The 22,806-nt window shown below is 45.5% G+C and overlaps 1 protein-coding gene across 2 annotated transcripts in view; it reads right to left on the bottom strand.

The window, feature by feature from the left end:
- Positions 1–1,439: 1,439 nt before the first annotated feature.
- Positions 1,440–22,806, bottom strand: part of cracdl (CRACD like) — a 72,868-nt gene continuing 51,501 nt past the window's right edge. For both annotated transcript variants that reach the window (XM_007891148.2, XM_007891147.2), the window contains 7 exons: positions 19,995–20,133; positions 16,439–16,597; positions 14,350–14,604; positions 11,880–13,635; positions 5,812–5,993; positions 2,257–2,401; positions 1,440–1,999 (listed from right to left, as the gene is read on the bottom strand). In XM_007891148.2, the coding sequence (XP_007889339.2) occupies positions 1,830–1,999; positions 2,257–2,401; positions 5,812–5,993; positions 11,880–13,635; positions 14,350–14,604; positions 16,439–16,597; positions 19,995–20,133 (2,806 nt within the window). In that variant the 3' untranslated portion in view covers positions 1,440–1,829. The remainder of the gene's footprint in view (positions 2,000–2,256; positions 2,402–5,811; positions 5,994–11,879; positions 13,636–14,349; positions 14,605–16,438; positions 16,598–19,994; positions 20,134–22,806) is intronic.

Here is a 22,806-nt window from a genome sequence, read left to right as displayed (position 1 = left end):
AGCAAACAAGAAAGTGCTGCATCTTAACATGAGCGTAAAGAAACTTGTAATAAACTGGCACAAGAAACTAACGTGACATGGTTTCTGTATGGTCACCATCAGTGGCCCCAAATTTCTCCTGGTCTTAGCCTGCAGGACCACTTGGTCTTAATGTTTAAGATCACACAGAATTGTGCAATAGTCCTAAATCCCTCTTTAAATTGGAAGCGGCTATTTTTATTTTACTCTCCTCCTGAAAAATCCCAAATCTTTTAAGAATTGGCCACTATTTGGCACGATTCTAAAATGACCCAAAACCGCTGATGGTCTGGCAGCCGAAGGCTGGGTGGAATTTCAGGCCATGTGTATTGCACTTTCAGTCACTCCATCAGAGAGGTTTCCTCTGCAAATCTAGTTACCCATCTCTGGGAGTTCACAACAGGAATTCTAACCTTCTGCCAATCGGCTTACGGTCAGTGAGAGGCAGATGTAATAATCTGCCAGGCTGCTGAGCGGGGTTTTCCTCCAGTTAAAAGGGTGGTGGGGGGGGTAGGTAGGAGGAGGAGAAAAAGAGGGTTCAGGTAAAACAAGGTCTCATTGGAGGTGAGGTGGTTCCAAGATGCCGTACCTTGGTAATGGAATATCAGAATTCAATCGCTGGTCTGTAGTGATCTCAGTAGTCAATCCACGACTGTTTGTAGGTCACTGCTGTGTTCAATTGGCTCCTGAGCTTTGCCCACATAAATACACAGTCAACTTTACATCTGTGAAGCGCTTTGAGACGTCTCAACGACGTGATCAGGCGCTAAATCAAATGTAAGAATTATTATTATTATTGTCTGGTTCCTGGGCTAGGCAGGTCTGCAGTGCTCCAAAGCACCGCTAATGGCAGACCAGTCCAGCCATCATTGGGGGAGTCCGGGGAAAGCAGATCTTCACTTACTCGCAGCGTTGACAGAAGTGGCCTGTGAACTGATGGGAAGAGAATGTTTGTGGCACCGGCTGAGCTCAACACAGTGTGTGGAGAGGCAGCGGTCAAGGGCATCGGCCTTGGATCCAAGGGATCAGAATAGGGACGTTTGAATCAGTCAGAGGAGTCAGTGTTCTTCTTTCCGCCCTCCCCATTCCCCCCATCTCCCCCCTCAGCAAGGAGGTTGCACACTATTTACAGGGATCTCAGGAGAGGTTTACTCGGATCCGCCAATGCAAATCCCCATCAACATGCCAAGGACCAGAGAGTAAGACCATCCTCTGCCTCCCCATAGACTGGGGTTCACTTGAGCTGAGAGCCACAGCCAGGGAAACGCTTGGAAAAACAAACAGTTCAATTTGATTTCTTCTCCCGCTGCCCCCACCTCAAGAATTTATGAATGATCCCCTTCCATTTACCCTCCCTCCTCTCTCCACCCCCCCACCCACCCCCCACCCCCGCCACTCAAGAGTTTGTGAACATTCTTTCCTTTTCGGGGTGAGCTGATCAATGTGGTTTTGTGCAGACTCCAGGTTGATTGGTGATGCCGATTATTTTTTTGTGGTTGAAAAAGTTGGCATCAGTTCTTATCTCAAAGCCTCTCTCCCCACAAAAATGGTTCCAAAAACTACGAGTTTCGAATTTTCTTAAACTTCGCTCAGGTATAGTTGCCTCCCGCTTCAGACTTGGCCCAGAATGTCCGCTCAATCATCTCTCCCGCTTTCCCGGTCCTCAATCAGACACAATCTAGTCCCCAGCTTGCAGCTTCCGTGCTCATAAATGGACACATGGACTCAATAAATTGTTTGTTCGTTCATTGAAATAAATGTTTGGAGCGCCCCTTGGCGGACAGCACTGGAGGTTCAGTGGCTAAGCAGCTCTATTTGATTATCTGAGGCATGTCACTCCAGGCTTTCGCTTTCTTCTTGGCGAGTTCCATCCATGAGGGCTGGCTGGCTGGCGGAGACAGCTTCTCTTTGCTGGGCTGATCTCGTCCCTCCTTGTTACCGGTCACAGGGGGCTGGTCGTCCACCGTCGGCGAAAACAGCACTGTGGGAAACAAATAAGGGGGAATGTTCAACAATTAGACAAATTAGGACTCTTCAGTCTTCTTGAGAGAAGACGTTTCAAAGAGGGCATTATAGAGGTTTGGGTTTACTCAAATTTCCATTCTCAGCACCTTGGAGAGTTCTCCCGAAGTGAAAGGCGCTATATAAATGTAAATTGTTGTTGGTGTTCTACAAACATTTGAAGTAAACCCAGACCATCTAAGGTGGCCCCTCGAATCTCTTGTTTCTCAATCTTACCCAAGGCAGGAGTGGGGACAGAAGTTGCCGGAGGCTCCACCACACTGAGCTTCGGTTCTGCTTTGGGATCTGGAGTGAGAAGTATGCAGGAAGGAGGAGAGTTCCGCAGACTGTTTCGGAATTCGTCCATGGGTTTTGCAGTCTCCTGGAAAGAAGGCGGAAGGAAGCGTGCAAAGTGTAAAAATTGAAAACATTTTAAAACAAAAACAATCGCCCCACGGATGTTTGTGGGACATTCTCGTGAGTAACTGGCTATCACATTTCGCCCGTGAAATACACTACATTTCACATGATGTCCATGAAGCGCTTTGACACATCTCAATGACATGATCAGGCGCTATATCAAAGGCAAGGATTATTATTATTATTATCATCATCATCTCTTGCCCTGCAATCCAAAGTAAAATGTCAAATGCATCATTTTACAACACATCGCAATTCAGTGCATCACGCTGGCTTCTCTCTAAAAGGGCAAGGTATTTACTCCCACTCCCATTTTGTTTCCCTCTCACCCCTTCCTCCCCCCACCATATATTTTTATTTCAGGTGTCAGCCTGGCTCAGTTGGTAGCGCTCTTGCCTCTGAGTCAGAAGGTTATGGTTCAAGTCCCACGTGGGGATTTTGAACTGACAAATGTAAGCTGACACTCCAATGCAGTGCTGGAGATGTGCTGGACTGTCAGAGGTAACATCCTTCAGATAACAATTGAAATCAAGGTTCTGTCTGCCTGCTCAGGTGGATTTAACAGATCCCACGACACTGCTTGAATCGATAGACATTTTTTCCCCCAAGTGTCCCCCAGACAAAATTAGTCATTCACTTCACAGTTATGTGGACACTGCTGTGCGCACGCTGGTTGTCGTCTGATATAGCGCTTTTCGCATAGGGGATAACATCTCAAACGCGCTTCACAGGATTCACTGTTACAGTACAGTGACTGTGTGTTTCTGGAGGGAAACGCAACATCTCAGTTTAACGTCTCATCTGAACCTTCTGAGTCAAGAGACGAGAGAGGAATGGGTTCTGCATTGGTGATAATAATCTTTGATTTTGATATCGCGCCTTATCACACATTGATACATCTCAAAGCGCTTCACAGGATATTCTGTAAAGTGGATTGACTGCGTATTTTGTGGGCAAGACGTGGCAACCAGTTGTGCACAGCAATGTTCCACAAATAACCGTGGAGTGAGTGACCAATTTTATCTGGGGGATTGTTGGCCAGGACACCAGAAGAAGCTCTCTTCTCTTTTCAAATAGAGTCATGGGATCTTTAACATTCATCAGAACAGACAGCCGGGACCTTGGTTTAATATCTCATCTGAAGGACAGCACCTTCAACAATGCAAACTCCCAACCCCCAGCAGCGCATTGGAATGTCAACTTAGACTATGTGATTCCAAGTCCCGAAGTGGGATAAGAATTCACAACCTTCTGACTCGGAGGCGACATTGCTACCACTGAGCCAGGCTTGTTCTGCTTTGTTAGATTGGAAAACTTGCTCACCAAGGGGATTGGGCCAAGACACCAGGAGAGAGAATCTCCCTTCTCTTTTTGAATAGTGCCATGGGATCTTTGATGTCCACCTGAACAGATGAGCTGCCACTAGCTCTCAGTCTGTCTTCTCACTGAAGGAACATTGCTGGTGAGCTGCGTGTTCACCGGCTTTTGAAGCAGGAGTCTGGTTTAATTTGCACCGACTGGGGCAACTAAGGCTGACACAGTCAGTTCACATTAACGAGAAGGCAGAAACTCAGCTCAGATTTTGCAAGGCCACTTACTACAGGTTAAAACTCTGCGCTTTCAGCTTCCAACCCCAGAGGCGTACAACACAAAAGCAAAGAACGTTCGCGAAACGACCATCAATCACAGACTATCCAGAATTCTGGAGACCATGTCTTCTCCCGCTCCAGTCTCCGTGAGTCTATTACCACCCCCATCCTCACTGGGCTCCACTAGCTTCCTGTCCTCTCCCCCCATTTCATTGTGTGCTTCATTGTTGGAGGTGCCGCCCTTCGGATGCGATGTTAAACTAAGGTCCTGCCTGTTCAGGTGGATGTTAATTTTCCCATGGCACTATTCAAAAAGAGAACGGAGTTTCTCCCGGGGTCCTGCCAACCAACCTCCCAAATAAAAATGGTCTCCATGGCTGTTTGTGGGTTACCTCTGTGTGCAAACTGGCTGCTGCATTTCATCCACAAATACGCAGTCAATCCATTTTACAGGGTATCCTGTGAAGAGCTTTATCAAATGCAAGGATTATTTTATTATTACCCCTGTAACCTTTGCTCAGTGAACACAGGACTGCTTCCTGTCCCCCCGCCCTGCCTGTCCCACTGAGTGCTCAGCCATTCTGCCCCGCTCTCTGGAACTCCATCCCAAAGTCCTTCCAACTTGCCCCCTCCCTCCCCACTTTCAAAGCCCGTCTCAAGAAGGATATCTTATACAGCCAGCTGTATAAAGAGATTTGAGACATCCATCCAACGAAAGCGGTGAAACACAAATGTAAATTGGATTGTATGTTGTGTCATTTCAGAACAGTTCTATTTGATCAGGGAAAGGGGCAGAAGGCCCAGTCAAAAGAGTAAACTAGTTATTTTATGTGATAGGATTTAGCTAATCCTTTTCTCTCCCGCCCCAAGACCTGACCACCAACAATCCCAGTATTACTGCAAGATAAGGAGTTATTACCTATCACTTGAGTGGATGATTCTCAGTAAATGTCTTATTATATAGGGGTGAAGAGAAAAGTTGCATTGATTTATTTTTAGGTTGCATGTACTGTTTAGCTTTGCTTTCTCATCTACCCCCTCGCCCCCTCCCCCCAAACCTCCCCACACACACAACACAGTGACAGTTCATTTGGACTTTGTTACTAATGCTCCACTGTTCATAGGAATGTTAACCACAGGCTGCCCAAACACACCCTGAAAATACTTTTCTAAGCTTACGGTACTCAAACAGGGCAGCTTTATTCCCTGGAGTTGATTTTTCTCTCGGTTTATCGTTCACTGTGCTTACTACGTTAGTCTAGCTCAATTGTTAGCAACCTAGTCTTCAAGTCGGAAGGTTATAATAAATAATATTTGCACTTGATATAGCGCTTATCATGTGATTGAGATGTCTTACAAGCACTTCACGTGATATACTGTCAAGTGAATTGACTGTATATTTTGTGGGTGAAACACAGCAACCCATTACGCACCGCAGTGTCCCACAAACAGTTGTGGATTGAATGACCAAAATTATTATTATTTTTCTGGAGAGATCGTTACCCCCCGGAAAGCGATCTGACAATCGACTAATAACTGGATTCCCACTTACTGCTAGGTAAACAGAGAGAGGCGTGTGGAATAAGGAAACTTGCCTACAGTTTCGCTACGCCTGGGAATCGAACCCGGATCTTCTCGCTAACCACTACTCTACGGCTCTCAAAGGTTGTGCGTTCAAGGCCCACATTGGGACTTTGAGCTCATAGTCTAGGATGGCACTCGATGCACTTGTGAAGGGATAAATACCCTATGTTGAATGTTGTTGTAATCCTGCACACATTACCTTGTCTTTGATTTGCCAGTCACTAGTGGCTTTGATGTCCTGAACCTGCAATTTAACTTCTTTGTGCTGCACCTGGAATCCCTTCTGTTTCTGCTTGGCCATGCTGACCCACGCTGGCACACTGGAGCCCTCTGGAGGAGATTCACTATCCTGGCCATTTTTAACGTGAGGTTGCCCTTTTTCTGGAGAGAGAGAGAAAGATAATTAATAAGAACAGCTGGAATGGGATTCATTCAGAGTAATTTTCTTTATTAAAAAAAAGGTGTTCTGACACAATGCAGAGACCCAGGTCGGCGAGAACCAAGGCTTGGGGATCCCAGCGTGTGCGTTGGGGTACTCCTGGAGCTCAACCAGCAAAATTGCATAGCTTGACATTGAAAGCACAGTCAATAACAGCAATGCAGGGTAACATTTCAGAGCATCCCAGAGCACAGTCCTGCAAGCTTCCCGCTGCTTGTCCAGCTGGAACCACCCTACTCATTAGCGTTTTGGGGTTACAGTGTTAACAGAAGCCAAGTGGGAAGAATCCCTGCTCCCAATTTTACTTCATAGGTAAATTGAGAGAATGATTAAGCTGAAAACTGAGTCAGTCTGACTCCTCGATAGTTGAACCACTTGACGAGGGTAGGAGACCAATATCGACAAATTATAGCACCTTTCACGTCGGGAGGAAATCCCAAGGTGCTGATCCCAAGGTATCACAGGCATCAGAACCAGCACATCACAATGTACAATTGTTTCTTGGAGGAGCGAGCAGAAGGGCATTGAGTAAAGGGTTTGTTAAGGATGTAACTGCAGAGGGGCTAAACCATGCATTGCCCTTTGAACATTTGTATCGGCTGATCGTGAACTCGCAAAAAAAGTCTTCTGAAACCGGGAACGTTTGCAGATGTTTAGTTTGTCATCCTTTTCAATCATATAAATAATCTTTACATTCCATACAGCACCTTTTCAAGTCGAGAGGACTTTCAAAATGCTTCAGAGGATTTACTGTCAAGTGGATTGACTGTATGTTTCTGTAGGTGAACGTAGGGCATTGCTGTGCATGAATTGCCTGCCGTGTTCCCCTACAACACAGTCGCTCTACTTTACAGTTTATCCCGTGAAGCACTTGAGATGTCCCCCCATGTGAAAGGCAGAGTATCAAATGCAATCATTATTATAATTCTGAGTCATGTGCCTTCCACGGCTTAAACAACAAGACCAACAATTTGCATTTACGTAGCACCCTTCACGTGGGTAGTGTCTCAAATCCCTAAACATTGATTACACAATTTGTCAGAGAATATAACCAAATGTTTCAGTGGTGGCAGTGCATGAAATTGGATAGTTTTTGTTGTCATTGAATATAATGCCAAATAGAACAACAACAAATTTATATTTATATAGGACCTTTCACATCAGGATGTGATGTGTCCCAATACACCGACAAAATACTCACAGTCACACCACTTTTATAATGCATGCTGTGAAATACTTTGAGACATCTCAACAAGTTAAGGCTATATCAAATGCAAGGAATATTATTATAAATTAATTATTGTTATAAATCAGGTCCCTGATAATGAATTGTAGGTTGAGAACGACAGATTCAAACAGAACAATGCTCTCCTAAAAAAAAGTCATTAAAACCACTTGAATTCCACAGTGGTTCACTTTTAAACACCGATTCCATAGTTTGATTCTTTCAAGTGCCATTTCCCTCCAGAGGACAGGGTTAATTTTTCTATTTCGACTGCCCCGTTTTTTTCGGTTATTTCGATTAATTAACGAAAAGGTATAAAGACTTTCTGAGTTTCACAATATTTGCCTCGAAAAAAAACCTCTGCAGTCTTATCTGGAAGAAATCGAATAAATTTATCCAATAAACATCCAAATACAGGAGAAACCCATTAATAATAATAATAATACTTACATTTGATACAGCGCCTTTCACGTCAGGAGGACGCCTCAGAACGCTTCACGATATTTACTGTAAAGTGTAGTGACTATTTACTGTGTAAACATTTGAACACTCCACCCTTCTTTCCCCAGCGCTGTTTGAGCACAGGGTTGCTCAGAGCGCAGGTGTAATTTGGACCTGCGCTAATCAGAAGCATGATACACCTGGCTTCCAGCGATGACTGGTTGGCTTCCTGAGCTTACAAAATGGCCAGCTTCTGTGGATCAGGTTGCCGCCGACATCACTTCCTTTGGGTTGCCCCCCCAGGAAGCGCAGATGAAGTCACTTTGCAAAGGAAGTGATATCACTTGTGAACGCATATGTCGTGGAGTCCTGTAGCTCAATGGTTAGAGCACTCGCTTTGCAAGTGAGAGACCTGAGTTCAATTCCAGGCAGAGGGCGAAACCTTGGGCAAGTTTCCTTACTCCACACAGAGCCTAATAATAATCCCTCCAAAAACCAAAAACAATAATAAATTGGTCATTTTCAATCTACGACTGTTTGTGGGACATTGCTGTGCGCAATTGGCTGCCGCGTTCGCCCACAAATATACAGTCAATTCACTTTACAGTGTTCTGTGAAGCGCTTTGGGACGTCCTCCTGACGTGAAAAGCGCTATATCAAATGCAAGGATTATTATTATTATTATTATTTATTATTGTATACCTGACAGCCCAGAGGTGGCCAACTTCATACTCTAAACTGGCCTCTACCTCTCCTACCCCCCTCTACTGTACCTCTCTATTCCCTTCGCCCACAAGTTTCCATTTAAATAGATTATGCTCTTTGCTTCAACCACAGCCTTCTAGGAGTTTTACGTCAACAACACAACTTGCATTTATATAATGCCCTTCACGCCGGACGGCGTCTCAGAGGGCTTAAATTTTGTTCCTGATCAGAGCCGTGTTGGAGGGGGAGTAGGAAGGAGAGAAAGCAATGTCACCCTCCCCTACTCCAAACAGAACAATAGAAAAATCAGGGTCCCTGGCATCTCCAAGTAGCTGGTATTAGTGGGCACAGAGAGACAATTCGCATTAAACTACAAACCTAATGGATTGTTAGCAATGACTAGCTTCATGGGGAAGTGGGGCGAGAGACGTGGGGTCTCCTTAGAGCTGAGCTGACTTCAAAATGACATGTATGCCAATGGAATGTCAGAATCAAGTCAACCCTCTGTGGCAGTCTCAGTCATCAGCTTTCTGAGCCAGGAGGGTCCACAGTACTCCAGGGCACTGCTGATGATGGCACAGCCAGACTGGCTTATTGGCAGCACTTGGAAGGGCAGAGAGGTCACTGGGGGCAGAGCTGCTTCCCACTCAGCTTCCTCCTGTTAACACTGCAAGCCAAAGCCCTGATGGGTAGAGTGGTCCTAGCTGAACAAGCAGCAGGAGGCAGGCTAGATAGTGCTTTCAATGACAAGCTATGTCAATGACAAGGTTTTAGCTGGTTAGACTGTAGCTGTTATCCAAATGCACACTCTGGGGTCCCCAAGCCTTGTAAGGCTCTTGCCAACCTCCACCAATACCCTTTAGAATTAGGTAAGCGGGCTGCATCCCTCCCTCTGGGGAAGAGTGTGTTGCAATCCATTCTAGCTACAGGAAAATTTCCATGTATAGATGACATATACGTGTGTAATCCTCTCTGAATTACACTAAACATGGCAAAGGGTTTCTGCATGTGTCAGACACCCGGCTCAGCCCCAAAAACGATATTATCTGTTACCAATCTCTTCCGTCAAATGGGAATCAATAAAGAAGTTTGATTTCAGAGAACACAATCTAACATACGATCAACTGGCTGACTGTGTTCAACTAATGGTTTAAGCTGAAGCCCAAGTCTTCTACTACCACGACTACAAACAACAACAACAACTTGTATTTATAAAGCTCCCTTCACGATGGGCAGCAACTCAGCACTAAAAACTGACTGACATTCAGTCAACCTCTGAAGTTCAGAAAACTAATTGAATTTCATTCAATAATACAATTGACTGAAGTAATTGGAGTTGAGGTACAAACCGGCTATAATCTAATAGAATAATGGAACAGGCTCAAAAGGCTAAATGTCTTCTCCATTCCTATGTTGCTATGTCCCTAAGTATAATTGAGCTTCAGTGACTCTGCTCAGAGCAATGCAGAACACAGCACTGTGACTGACTAGTCACATAGACTGACTCTAATGTCGTCCTTGACACTAGGGCACTGTTGTTTCTTCATGGATTATTCCGTTAAACTGCTCAGTGATCATTCATTTTGACTGATGTACTGAACTTTGCCCAATCTATATAAATTGCTGCTACATTTGGGATGCTGCCATTCATTCTAATACTAATAATCCTTGCATTTGATATTAGCGCATCAAAGCATTTGAAAGTACTTCACAGAAAATACTGCAGAATTCACTGTATACTTTGCGGGTGAAAACCGGCAGTCAATTGCGCACAGCAATGTCCCGCAAACAGTGCTGGATTGAATGACCAAATTTTTTTTGTATTACCACCAGAAAGCAATTTACGAACAACCAGGTTCCTACTTAATGCTAGGTTAATAGAGGCATGTGGAGTAAGGAGACTTGCCTAAGGTTTCACCCTGCGTGGGAATCGAACCCGGGGCCTCAGGTTTGGGCACCCAATCTTAGGAAGGATACAGTAGCTTGGAGGATGTCTAGCAACTGGATACTGCCTGGGATGAAGAGACTTAGCTGTGACAGGTTGGGTAGCCTGGGGTTATATTCCTTAGAGAAGAGGAAGGTAAGGGGTATTTACAATAATGAAAGGGATTGACAGGTTAGATCGTGGACAACGCTTTGGCAGAGGGATTTGTTATAAAGCGGGCATAGCCTTAAAATCAATAACTAAGACAATCAGAACTGAGGTCAGGAAGAGCTTTTTCACACAGAGGCTTGTGAAGATGTGGATCGCTCTGCCCTAGAAAACAGTACAAGCGGAATCAATAAGGATGTTTAAAAGAGAGATGGATAGATACTTGAGTAGTATTAATGGGATGATGAAAGAGAAATGCATTGGGATTAAAGGATTGCCAAGATCTAATAAACAACAACAGCAACAAGAAAATTACATGTGTACAGCGTCTCTCATGTCAGGAGAACAGCCCAAGGCGCTGGACAATCAGTGTTTCGGACTCGAGCTGGGGGTCGGGATCGGGGAGGGTGGAGGGCAGGGGGGAAGGAGGGTGACCCAAGGCACAGTCGAAGAGGAGGGTCTTGAGATGGGTCTTCAAGGAGGTAAGGGAGGGGGCTGAGGCAGAGGGACTGCGGGATGGAGTTCCAGGAGGTGGGGGCTGAGTAGCAGAAGGCCCACCCGCCAAAGGTGGGGCTGGCGAGGCAGGGGACGTGAAGCAAGCCGGAGCCCGCTGAGCAGAGAGAAAGGGCAGGTTGGTAGGGGGTTAGAAGGACGCAATAAACTATTGGAATAGGATTGGTGAGCTGAATAGACTCCTTCTTCTGATTTCCTACCCGATGTTTTTCCATATTCACTCAATACTCAGCAACCTCTAACATGGCTTTATTCTTGTCATTAATTCTTGCCTCATTCTCTCCGCCTCGCCCCCTCTTCAAACCTGAAGACTTTCCTTTCGACCGTGCATGCAGTCACCTCCCTTTTCTCCCTGGCTCGGTGTCAAACTACGCTATTGTTAAGTACTCTGAGACACTGCCCCCAGTGAGAGGCGATATATTAATGCAAGCTGTTGCTGTTGATAAGATGTAAGCTCACAGCCCCGATCCCTCAAAGGAATAGATCCAAACCGAGGTTATTGGATGAGAGTAAGGGAGAAAAAAATGTGGTCACTCAATCCACGGCTGTTTGTGGGACACTGCTGTGTGGAATTGACTGCTTAGTTTGGCCCACAAATTATACAGTCAAATCACTTTACAGTATTTTGTGAAGGGCTTTGAGACGCCTCAGCGACATGATAAGGCACTATATTCATGTTTGTTTGGTTATATTATTTCAAGTTCCAACATGGGGAATCCACAGCCTTCTGACTCAGAGGCGAGAGTGCTACCATTGTGGCAGGCTGACATGCACATATAACCTGCTGCAGTATTGTTCAGATGAGAGCAGATATTTAACAGAACAGTACAGAGAGGGTAGAAGAGGTCTTACCGGGGCTTTTACTGATGCTTTTGTCCGTGTCCTTCTGTCTTTCCTGAGTGGTGGTCTTGACTGGTTTGCTCAGCTTGTCAGGGGCCGGAATAGACGGGCTGACGTTTTGCAGCGAAGGTTTTTTAGGCAACGGTGGCTTCACGGCAAGGTTTTCCGAAGATTTGGCTTTGGTTTTCCCATTGTCCTTTAACGTGGAGGGAAGCGTCACAGTACGTGGCTTTTTGACGTCTTCCTTTTCAACCTTAGGCTGCGAAACAGGTCCATCAGAATCCACAGCCACCTCAGCACATTGTCGCTTCCCCACCTCCTTCACCTCAGAATGCGAGCTCTCTTTGTACTTCAGGGAATGAGAAGTGCTTCGGAGCTTCACCCCAAAAAGGCCTGGAGCCTCCTCCCTCTTCCCTTCTGTCGCTTCCTCTGCCTTGACATTCTCGAAAGGCTTGTCCGCTGAAGGCTCGTGCAACTTTGGAAGGCTGCTGAATGTCTCAGGCGCGGACTTTTCAACCAACTTCTCCAGACATCTCTTCTCACACCTTTCTGGCTTGTGTTCCAGCTGATGCTCAGGTTTATGTGTCTCTGCTTTGACCTCAGATAGACGAGAAACAGCTATGTCCAGGTCACATTCTTTCTTCCCCTCCTCCTCCTCCTCCTCTCTAGGCAAAGCGTTGGACTTCTGAGAAAGCTCTAACTTGTCCGCATTTCCCACCGGCTCATCTCCAATCCATTTCCCACTGCTGCGTCGGCCGCTCCTATTCCTAGCGGAGGTGATGGAGAATTTGAAAGAGCTCTGGCTTCCTGTCCATAATGATTGCTGCTGGCTTGCGGGTGTGTCTTCTGAGGTTTTAGCATTCGTTTCCTTGAACACTGTGATCTCCGAATCCTCCTCATTGCTGGGAATGCCTTCTGAAGCCACTGCTCTCACCATTTCTTCATCTCGGACGCACACCTCAGACGCACAAGTCAACGTGACACGGCTGAATATTTCAGGCTCTATCGGAGATGGCGTTTGGTGTTTCGATGCCTCCTGCCTGGTTGAACAGGCTTCCAAAACAAATGGTTCTGTGGGTGCTGCTGCCATTCTTGTGTGTACCCTGTAAACAGGTAAACTCTCTTCCACATAGTCCTTGTCATCAAGTTCTTTAACCGCAGAGGTGCCTGACTGATCCTCAGAGTCAGAACACAATGGGCTTGAAGCATCTGAGAGCAACGTGGAGCTCGCTAGGCACGCAGTCTTGCTCGCCCAGGATGGGTCAACAGGCAAAGACCAAGAATGGACCTCATGCACTGTGGACTTCACGTCAGCTTCCCAAGGAGAGCTTTCTTCCCTTAGTATCATCGGATCCACAATATCAAGCACTTGTGGATTATGTGCAACATTCACCTCCGGTGACTCAAACTCCGTTAACGTGACATCATCTTCAGTCTCTGGTCCAAATGTAGGTATAGAGGATCGATGAGTAGTCCTGGCATCAGCAACATTAAGCAAGGCACTTGTATCTTGCTGTTCCGTGACATCTAGGCTGGAAGACTCACTCGAATATTCATCTAAAACATCTGTAGCTTCTGGGCTGCTTGACACTGCCACCTCAGGTGGAATCTGTACCACAGAGGAAATACCACTTTCTGCTATGCGCATGACGTTTATTTCAGGAGCAGCAGTCACCTCCTCAACCTCCTCCCTCATTTCTTCTTCATTTTTCTCTTCCTTCTCAGACAAGGGATACATCAACTCGCTCACGCTACCAGACAGTGGTTTCTGTAACAAAATGTGAGCAAATCAGTGATCAATTTGGTAGACTCATTCCATCTCCAGGGTATTGGTTTGGGGAATTGGGGGGGTGGGGGGGGAAGAAACAATGTCAATCTTTCATTTACTTTACCAAGGTGGTTCAACTCCCACCTTTTCATTGACCATCCCCCCACTCTGGCTCCCACCTCCAGCTCAGCCCACCCTCCCACCCAGCACTGTAAAGCACTTTGAGATGTCCTCTCGACGTGAAAGGAGCTGTATAGATGTAAATTGTATTGCGTGGAGAATAGGAAGAGAGGCTTCTAATAAATCCATGGGACTGAAAGGATCGCTTTTTAAAAGAGCTGGTAGAGACACAATGGGCCAAATGACCTTCGTTGGTGCTTTAAATTTATTTTGTTCTAAGAGGAAATGTAATTGTATGTAAAGGGCAAGGGGTATAGGAGGGAAAGGCTGGAAACAGGAAGAGTGGAGGCTCATTCGTGCTGTTCTATGTGAAACCCTTCTGAAGGTTTAAAAATAGATACATTTTGGAAATACAGTGGAAGCTGCTTAAGAACGACACCCCGATGCTGGCCATTTTGTCCGGCTTAAACAGGGTCCGAGGTTAACCGAAGTTCTCTTCCCGCCCAGCAGAAGAGCGAGGGGTGGTGCCTCCTCCGTTCCCATTTGACTCATTAGACTGAAGCGATACGGAAGACCTGCTGTGAAAAGACTTACTGAATGCCTTCTCTGTTTACTTGTGGACCGCTGGTTTCGAGGTTTCACTGCGAGTTTGTGCCTTGCGGCTGAAGTGTCCAGGCAGGTGGTGAACACAGCTGGGGAGCTGAAATCCGCCGTGGGCGAGGGGAGAGAGGTGTCGGAAGGCGAGATCGGAATCAACATCAACGTGGGGCTCAGAGACCCAGAACTCGTCCTTGACCGAAAGACCGGAGAGTGGGGGCTGTTTGGCCTGCAGCCCGATCCTGCATACATCTGCGAAGGAGCAACCGATAACATGAACTTTTATACTGGACGCACAGGCATGATAGACGACTTGACGATGGGTTAAGGCGCTATATCAAATGCAAGGATTATTATATATTTTTATTACATAGCCCCTTTCAAGGCGAGTGGAAGGATAGATTGAAAGCCCGATCTCCTGTGGTAGGGCAGGGAGTGTGGGAACATGAAGCAGGCAGGTGCCCGTTGAGTGAAGGGAGCAGCCAAGTTGGTCAGGTTTAAGGAGATCACAGAGGTAGCATGGGGCAAACCCGTGGAGGGATTTGAAGGCAAGGATGAGGATCTTGAAATCAATCCGCTAGGGGATTGGTAATCAGGTGAGGATGGGGGCAATAGGTTTGCAATAGATTCCTATAATAGGAGACATAACAGCAGAGTATTATTAAGTGTCTAACCGATTGTCTGTAAATTACATTTTGATAAGCATCTGCATTAAATGAGCCTTTACAAATATAACATTAATTATGCTCAGGTCTGTCAAGTTCATCCCTTCAGTCAGAGAGATGATGAGTTTTTCCCTCAGGGTTGGGAATATTGGGAGTGCTGGTATTTTTACGAGTAGCTGCTAACACACAGAGACATGCACGTATACTTCTGAGGGAATGAATGAGAATCAATGCAATACAATTTATAAGCTGTTCGGGGTGGGAGGACATTGCTGGCTGGGCATCGGAGCTGGAGGGTGGGTTGGGTGGGGGGGAGGGGGGGTGGAGTGCAATAAATTGAGGCAATAACCCAATTCTGGTGCATAAGAAATTTGAGATGGGAATGGGAACCAAGGGTGTGGAGAGGGGGAAAATGCCTGAAGTGGTGGTCGAATCAGATAGTGTAGATGCATTCAAGAGGAAGCTAGACCTTCACATGAGGGAGAGGGGAATAGAAGAGCATGGGACGGAGTAAGGAATGGGTGAAGATTTGTGTGATGTATAAACATCGGCATTATCTATTAGTCTGCCATCAGCACAGCCTTGGACTCCTTTGGATTGTGTGTGTGTGTGTGTGTTGGGAGGACACAAAAAGTAAAATCCCTTCCCTCCCAAAGAAACTCCCTTCTCTTTTCAAGTAGAGCCATGGGATCTTTACCGTCCATCTAAACAGGCAGTGGGGCCATCATGCCAAAATCCCAGGACCATTTATTGATGTATTTATCTCCCCCAGCTAGGATCCCCCCTCACTCCCCCCATGGGTAGGATGGTCCGAGCTGGATAAGCAGTGGGAAAACTTGCCAATGAGTAATATCAATGGCAAGCTATGCTGTTTTAGCTGGTTAGACTCAAGCAGTATCCCCACATGTACTCTGGGATCCCCAAGCCTTGGCTCTTGCCAACCTGCACCTAAAACTTTCCAGAATCAGATAAGCAGCATGAGTCCCTCCAGGGAGAGAGTTCACATTCCATTCCAATAAATATCTCTGGATTTTCAATGTATAGGTGGAATGTATGGAATTCTCAAATTTGTATGTATTTATCCATATACGTAACTCACCAATCTGGATAACTCATCGCTGAGCCCTTTTTCCTCGGAGAGACAAGTTATCAGCAGTTTATTGTAACTAGCTAATATCATGAGTGCTGTTAATTTTCCGGGGATAAGAATTCCTTCAAAAATAATAATAATAATAAATTAATCCATAACTGTTTGTGGGACACTGATGTGTGCAATTGGCTGCTGCAGTTCGCCCACAAAATATACAGTCAATTCACTTTAGAGCATATTCTGTGAAGCGTTGAAACGTCCAGAAGACGTGAAAAGGCACTATATCAAATGCAAGGATTATTATTGTTATTTAATCTCGAGATGCAGGTACCTTGGCTACTGAGCTGTGCGCTAGGATCTCATGTAGTGGAGAGCTTTCTGGAGGACTTCTAGGTAACCCATCGTCTTCAGAACTAACCCCAGGATCTTCCATTCTCTTTGCTGCGATTGACGAAGGAAGTCCCAGTTTAATATTATGCTGAACTTTTAACTGTAATGAATAGAAAAAAGGAAATATACATTTTAAATACAATTCATACGGGCATTGATTTTTTGGGGGTTACTCAATCCATGATCGTTTATCGGACACTGCTGGGTGCAATTGGCTGATGCGATTCACCCACAAAATATACAGTCAATCCACTTTACAGTACATTTAGTGAAGCGTTTTGAGATGTCTGAACAATGTGATAAGATGCTATATCAAATGCAAATGTTATTGTCATTATAATATAGAGGCAAGTGTGTTAGCAACTGAGTCAGGCGGGTGGAAGGTACAAGTCAACATTGGTAAACGCCAAAGCACTGACCTAAACATGACAAAGTCCCCCCAAATATTCTAACAAGCAGCAAGCAGGAGATCGATAACCACAATACTGATCAATTCTCAACCTTTCTTGCTATGTAAAGCTAATTGTCTTGCCTTTCATAACCGTGTAGTTACACAGCGAGTTTTCCTTTTATATAAGAACGAAAGTTATCAAAACAAACATTGCCTCAAGGTCCTTCTGTCTAATCCATGTTCTATTCAATCAGCGTTTTCATACAGCTGGAAAATAATTGGAATCTCTATTCTTAAGAGAGCTGTATAAATTCTGTATTAGATTTAAGTATAAGAGACGAATGGAATCAAAAGGACTTAAATGCCTACCACTATCCTCCCTGCCTTCCACCCCTCCTGATCCCAACCCCCAGCTCGGGTCCAGATCCCTGACTGTCCACCGCTCTACAACATCTTCCCGATGTGAAAGGCTTTACACAAATGCAATTTGTTGGTGTTGTTAAGTTTCCAGCCTTCAGTGATTTGGCTCGGCATCGGGCTCCGTCACCATTAAACGCTCTGCGATGCCATTCGAAGTGAAGGCCGCTATATAAGTGCAAGTTGTTGTTGTTGTTGTTGGTTGTTCAGTGATAGGCTCTCGTTTAACAACAGGATACAGGGATTTTGCTGGACGGACGACAAAGCAAGTGTTAAATTGCTCTGTTTATGGCAAACCTCCAAATCTTGCAGCAGAACACACCCACCTAGAGTTACCTTGCCCTTTGCCCTCACTCATTAATCATACCATTACAATGTGAGTAAGTCAGTAAGCACTGTGGTCTTCATAAGGTTGACTTTGGTAACTCCTGACCATTTGCCACACAGACCAAAATCTGGATGACTGAAAGCATGGTCGAAGAGGTTTAATGTACAAGATACATGGCTCTAGAGGGGATGGAGACTGGGGGGGTTGAGCAAGTAGCTATGGCAAAAGAACCAGAGGGGAGATTTATTTTTAACACAGCGAGTTGCTATGATCTGGAATGCACTCCCTGAAAGGATGGTGGGAGCAGATGCAATAATAATTTTCAAAAGGGAATTGGACATTTACTTGGAAAGAAACAAATTGCAAAGCTATGGGAAACGAGCGGGCGGTGGGACTAGTTGGTAGCCCTTTCAAAGAGCTGTAGTAGGATTCCATGAAGTCAGAGGGAGTTTGCGTTGGGATTCCAGTGCTAAATGCGCTTTTGTTTTAAATCTACTACTGTTGACTCTGAAAATATCAGGGTTAAGTAATCCTTTGGGCGTGTAGTTGTGCAAGCTCTTGGATTTAGCAGTTCCCTACAGGAGAAAAGAAAAGAGCAGCATGCATATGGATTGAGGTGAATATAATTGTTCCGGACTATAGAGCAAGTGGTCTAGTTACAGCAAACCACCGTATCTTGCAGCTGAACACATCCTCTGGAGATACGTTGCTCTACGTCATAAATCATACCATTGCAATGTGGCCAGTAAGTCAGTAAGCAACTGATCCAGGTTACATGAAACTCCCAACTGATCCAGGCTGTGTTTTATCCTGCGCTGTCAATAACACATCCATCCTGGTGACTCCAAAATAAAACCTCTCCTTATTCTTGCAAAAGCCTTGGCTACATTACATAGGAACCTTGTGACAGGAATAGGCCATTCAGTCCCTCGAGCCTGTTCCGCCATTCTATTAGATCATGATCTGTATCTCAACTCCAATTACCCTCCTTTGCCCTATATCCCTTGATATCCTGACGGGCAAAAATCGATCCAACCTCAGTCTTGAAAATTTGAACGGATCCACCCAACATCCACAGCCTTTTCGTGGAAAAAGTTCCACACTTGCACTGCCAAAATTTCCATTACTAACACTCGCAGGACGCGAATAGGACAAACCCGTTGCTCCCAGCAGAATCCCAGGAGAAACATCAGGAGTTGAGTTGGTTCACAACAAGTGGGTTATATATAGAAAGAGTTTCTACCCTCTGGAATTCCTTCCCCGAATTCCCACCTTCTGCAACTCCTTCTGCTTCACCCCCTCCCTCCACCTCGCCCCTTCCCTCTGCCTCGCCCCCTCCCTCCACCTCGCCCCCTCCCTCCACCTCGCCCCCTCCTCCGCCTCCTTCAAGACCCGTCTCAAGATCAGGGCATAATTACAATGGGGGTGGGAGTGTGGCCAAAGCACGGTCAAAGAGGAAGGTCTAGAGACAGGTCTTGAAGGAGGCGAGGGAGGGGGCAAGGTGGAGGGATTTGCGGATGAAGTTCCAGAGGGTGGAGGTGGAAAAACTGAAGGTCCGGATGCAAATGGTGAAGCAGGCAGAGCGGGGGACATGGAGCAGTAATACTGTAACTTACACATGGGGTAGGAGCAGTACAGGTGAACTAAGCTAACAAGGGGGTGCTACAAACAACACAGTTTACATAACACAACTCCTTTCTCCACTGCTTCCACATTATACACTGCCGTCTCCAGAAAGATGTTGAACAACAACAGCCCCTCTGCAGCTTGGAACAAACCAGTGGAATTAAATGAATAATAATCATCCTTGCATTTGAAACAGCGTCTTATCACGTAATTGAGACGTCCCGAAGCGCTTCACAGAATACACCGAGAAGTGGATCGATTGTTTATTTTGTAGGTGGAAACACTACAGCAATGAAATCTGGTCCTCTCGCTTGCGTGGCGAGCTCGCTAACCACTGGACTACAGGACTTTAAAACAACAACTGGCTCGGAACGAAGCAGCAAAATCTTTAACTTACAAAATTATGAACCCACAATTTCTTAAGGATTAAAAGATCATCAAAAAAATTTGAAAGTTTAGGATTTAGGAAGGATCTTTTTTAAAAAAAGAAAGAAATCTCTCAACACGGAGCACAGTTTTCCGAGTCGGGAAAAGGATTTTCCAGGAATTCTGCACAATCAGGTTTTGGGGGCAGCGGACTTGAAGCTAAGATCCCGGGAAACAGCCATGGGGAAGGTTACGGTTTCTGTGTATAAGATTCCTGCGGAAAGAAGCATTGCAAAGCGCAGATGACGTGTCAAACCTGCCCAAATGATGACGTCTATTTGCAGAGTGTGGGTGTTATTTGTTAGTTACCTGCAAGGCCCTGATCGGCGCAGATACATTCTCCTGAGAAAACACTTGCTTGCTCCCCACAGGCTCTGGCACAGATGTGTCTGGGATGAAGATACTGTCGTGTGAGAAGGCTCTGATTCCCATGATACCTTTAGGAGCACTGCAATAGGAAACAAACAAAACAAGTATTTACAGCAGGGCGATGGCTACCATCACGTACTGTTGTTAGAGTCAACAATAGAGATGCTGTAATTTGTTCCATTACCAACACGCGGAAGAATCAATGTGTGTTGTGGGAACCGAACATCTGAGGGAACACCGATGGACTGTGAGTAAGCAGCCTGCCCACTACGTCCCAAAGGTCTGCTTCTTGAGTTTTAGAAGAAGCAGGTATTGAGGAAGGATGGGGCAAAGCAGAGGGATTGAAGGAGAGCGTTCCAGAGTTTCGAGGCATAGTGGCTGTAAGCTTGGCCGCCGATGATGGAACAGAGGACAGGAAGGACCAACAGCAGGCCAGAGCCAACCAGGCGGGGGACATCAACTGATTCTGCTTCTACAGGTTTCTGGTGCCGAGAAATAATAAGCCAACAATGTCCCATGAAGTGGATGACCAATTTTGTTTCTCTCTGGGAGATTGTTGGCCAGGACACAGGGCCAGTGATACCTGAAGCCACTTGCCATTGGAGTTGCCTCCCGTAGACCACCCATTGAGCGCTGCATCAGACTGAGTTAAAGAATCCGATTAAGAAATACTACAAGTTAAACTCTATGATGCATGGAGCGCGACTGAGCCATAATTGAGCAAAATCTGATGATTTGTCTAATCGCAGTAGAAGCACACCACACTGGTGCCTGGAGATTCCTCAGTTTTTATCAATGCAGAACTTTAGCACATGCAATCAAATGTAATATTGAATTAACACAAACGGCGGATTCGCTGTCCAGGGGAAATAATTGCTCAAAAAAACATAACAACTGTTCGTGGAACACTGCTATCCACAAAACACACAGTCAATTCAACAACGACATCAACAACTTGCATTTATATAGCACCACCTCACGTAGCATAGCGTCCCAGAGCGCTTCACAGTGTATCCCTTGAAGCGTTTTGAGGAGTCTCAATAATGTGATAAGGCGTTATATCAAATGCAAGGATTATTATTATATTATTATCGCACTCTGCTCTGTGTGTGTGTGTCTCTAAAGGAATCTAATTTACAACGCCAGCTTCGAAGATATGAAAGAATTCAACAATTTGCCAAATTCCGGATCCTGTGAAGAAATTGAGAGAAGATCTAGACCCAGGTGGAATTTCTCCCCCAATTGTACGGCTCAGCTTCTTAGAATGCTCCTGGGATAGCAGACAGCAGTCCCAAGTGCACAAAGCTCTCAGGGGGAAGCTTCACAATTGTAGGAAAGGCACAGTCATGGTGAACAGGTTTTTCAATCTAACAAAGCAGAACAAGCCAGTGGAAGCACTCTCGCCTCTGAGTCACAAGGTTGTGGGTTCATATCCCATGTCAGGACTTGGAATCACGTAGTCTTAGATGATGCTCCACTGCATCGCTGGGGTGGGTGGGCTGTTACATTGTCGGAGGTGCCGTCCTTCAGGTGAGACGTTAAACCGAGCTCAGATGGACCTTAAAGATCCCATGGCACTATTTGAAAAGAGTAGGGAGTTTCTTGCTCCCGGTGTCCTGGCCAACAATGCCCCAAAACAAAATTGGTCACTCGCTCCATGGCTGTTTGTGGGATATTGCTGTGCGCGGGTCATGGCATTCTTCAATTCCAATGGGGTTTCCCAACCATTTGCTGCGGAGACTGGGCGACGTACATTCAGACACTCTCAGTTCGTCGGAACTAGTGATTAATTGTGAATTATGTGCAACCTGTGAGCAGACAAGAGAAAGCTGCCTCTCCCAGCTTCACAGAACTTTTATTCAAGGTCAACTGTTGAGGAGGGACCCAAATGAACCATAATGTTTCCAATTATGTGTGCGTTTGTGTGGGGTGGGGTGGGGAGGAAGAACAAATGCAGACTGAAATCAAACAAAACATCCGCTCGCTTTGATACTGTTGCATTGACTGTGATGCAATCATCAATGAGCATTCAAGGTCGTACATTGGAGTAATTTAAACTGTTGAAACAGCCATCGCCTCTGAACAGTATAACTTATTTAATGGCATGTTGACCGTCCTGAATGTCTTGGGGACTGAACGTTCTTTGCAACTTTGTGAGAAACTGGCAAATCTTTTGTGCAATGCAAAGTGCTGCGCTTAGCAGGGTTGGCGTGTAAAACAGCAACAGCACGAATAAAGAGAGGATAATTTTGCAATCCTGGAATCAAGTCAATCCTCTGAACCTCTCTGACAAGGCGTGAACCCACACACCTTCCAACTGAGGTGAGATTGCAACCAACTGAGCCAGGCCGACACCTGAAATAAGGCTTCCTTCAAACCCGAGACCATCAACTAAAATGTTTACAGGAAATGCTCTTTCAAAACAAGTCTGAAATTCTCCCACAATCTTTGACAGCTGAATGTTTTTCAAAAAACAAATCCAGGGCAAAGTAAAAGCAGAACAATATTTTCAGGTACACAAAGGCAGCGGATATGATGTCACGGTCAGGATTGTGAGGAACAATTTGTTTTCCTGAAATAATTGAGGGGAACGGAGCTTTGTAACACAGAGAACAGCATCTTACTTTCCCAACCTCTCGCACAAGAGGCACATTCAAACCTCTCCAAATCCACAATGCTGTGCAATTGCCAAATCACAGTTGGAGTTTAATCCATTCCCTTCCTCCCATTACAATTTAATCCGTCTCCCCAT

This window comes from Callorhinchus milii, unplaced genomic scaffold, assembly GCF_018977255.1.
Source record: "Callorhinchus milii isolate IMCB2004 unplaced genomic scaffold, IMCB_Cmil_1.0 Scaffold4, whole genome shotgun sequence".
NCBI lineage: Eukaryota > Metazoa > Chordata > Chondrichthyes > Chimaeriformes > Callorhinchidae > Callorhinchus > Callorhinchus milii.
This window is presented reverse-complemented; position numbering and strand designations above follow the sequence as displayed.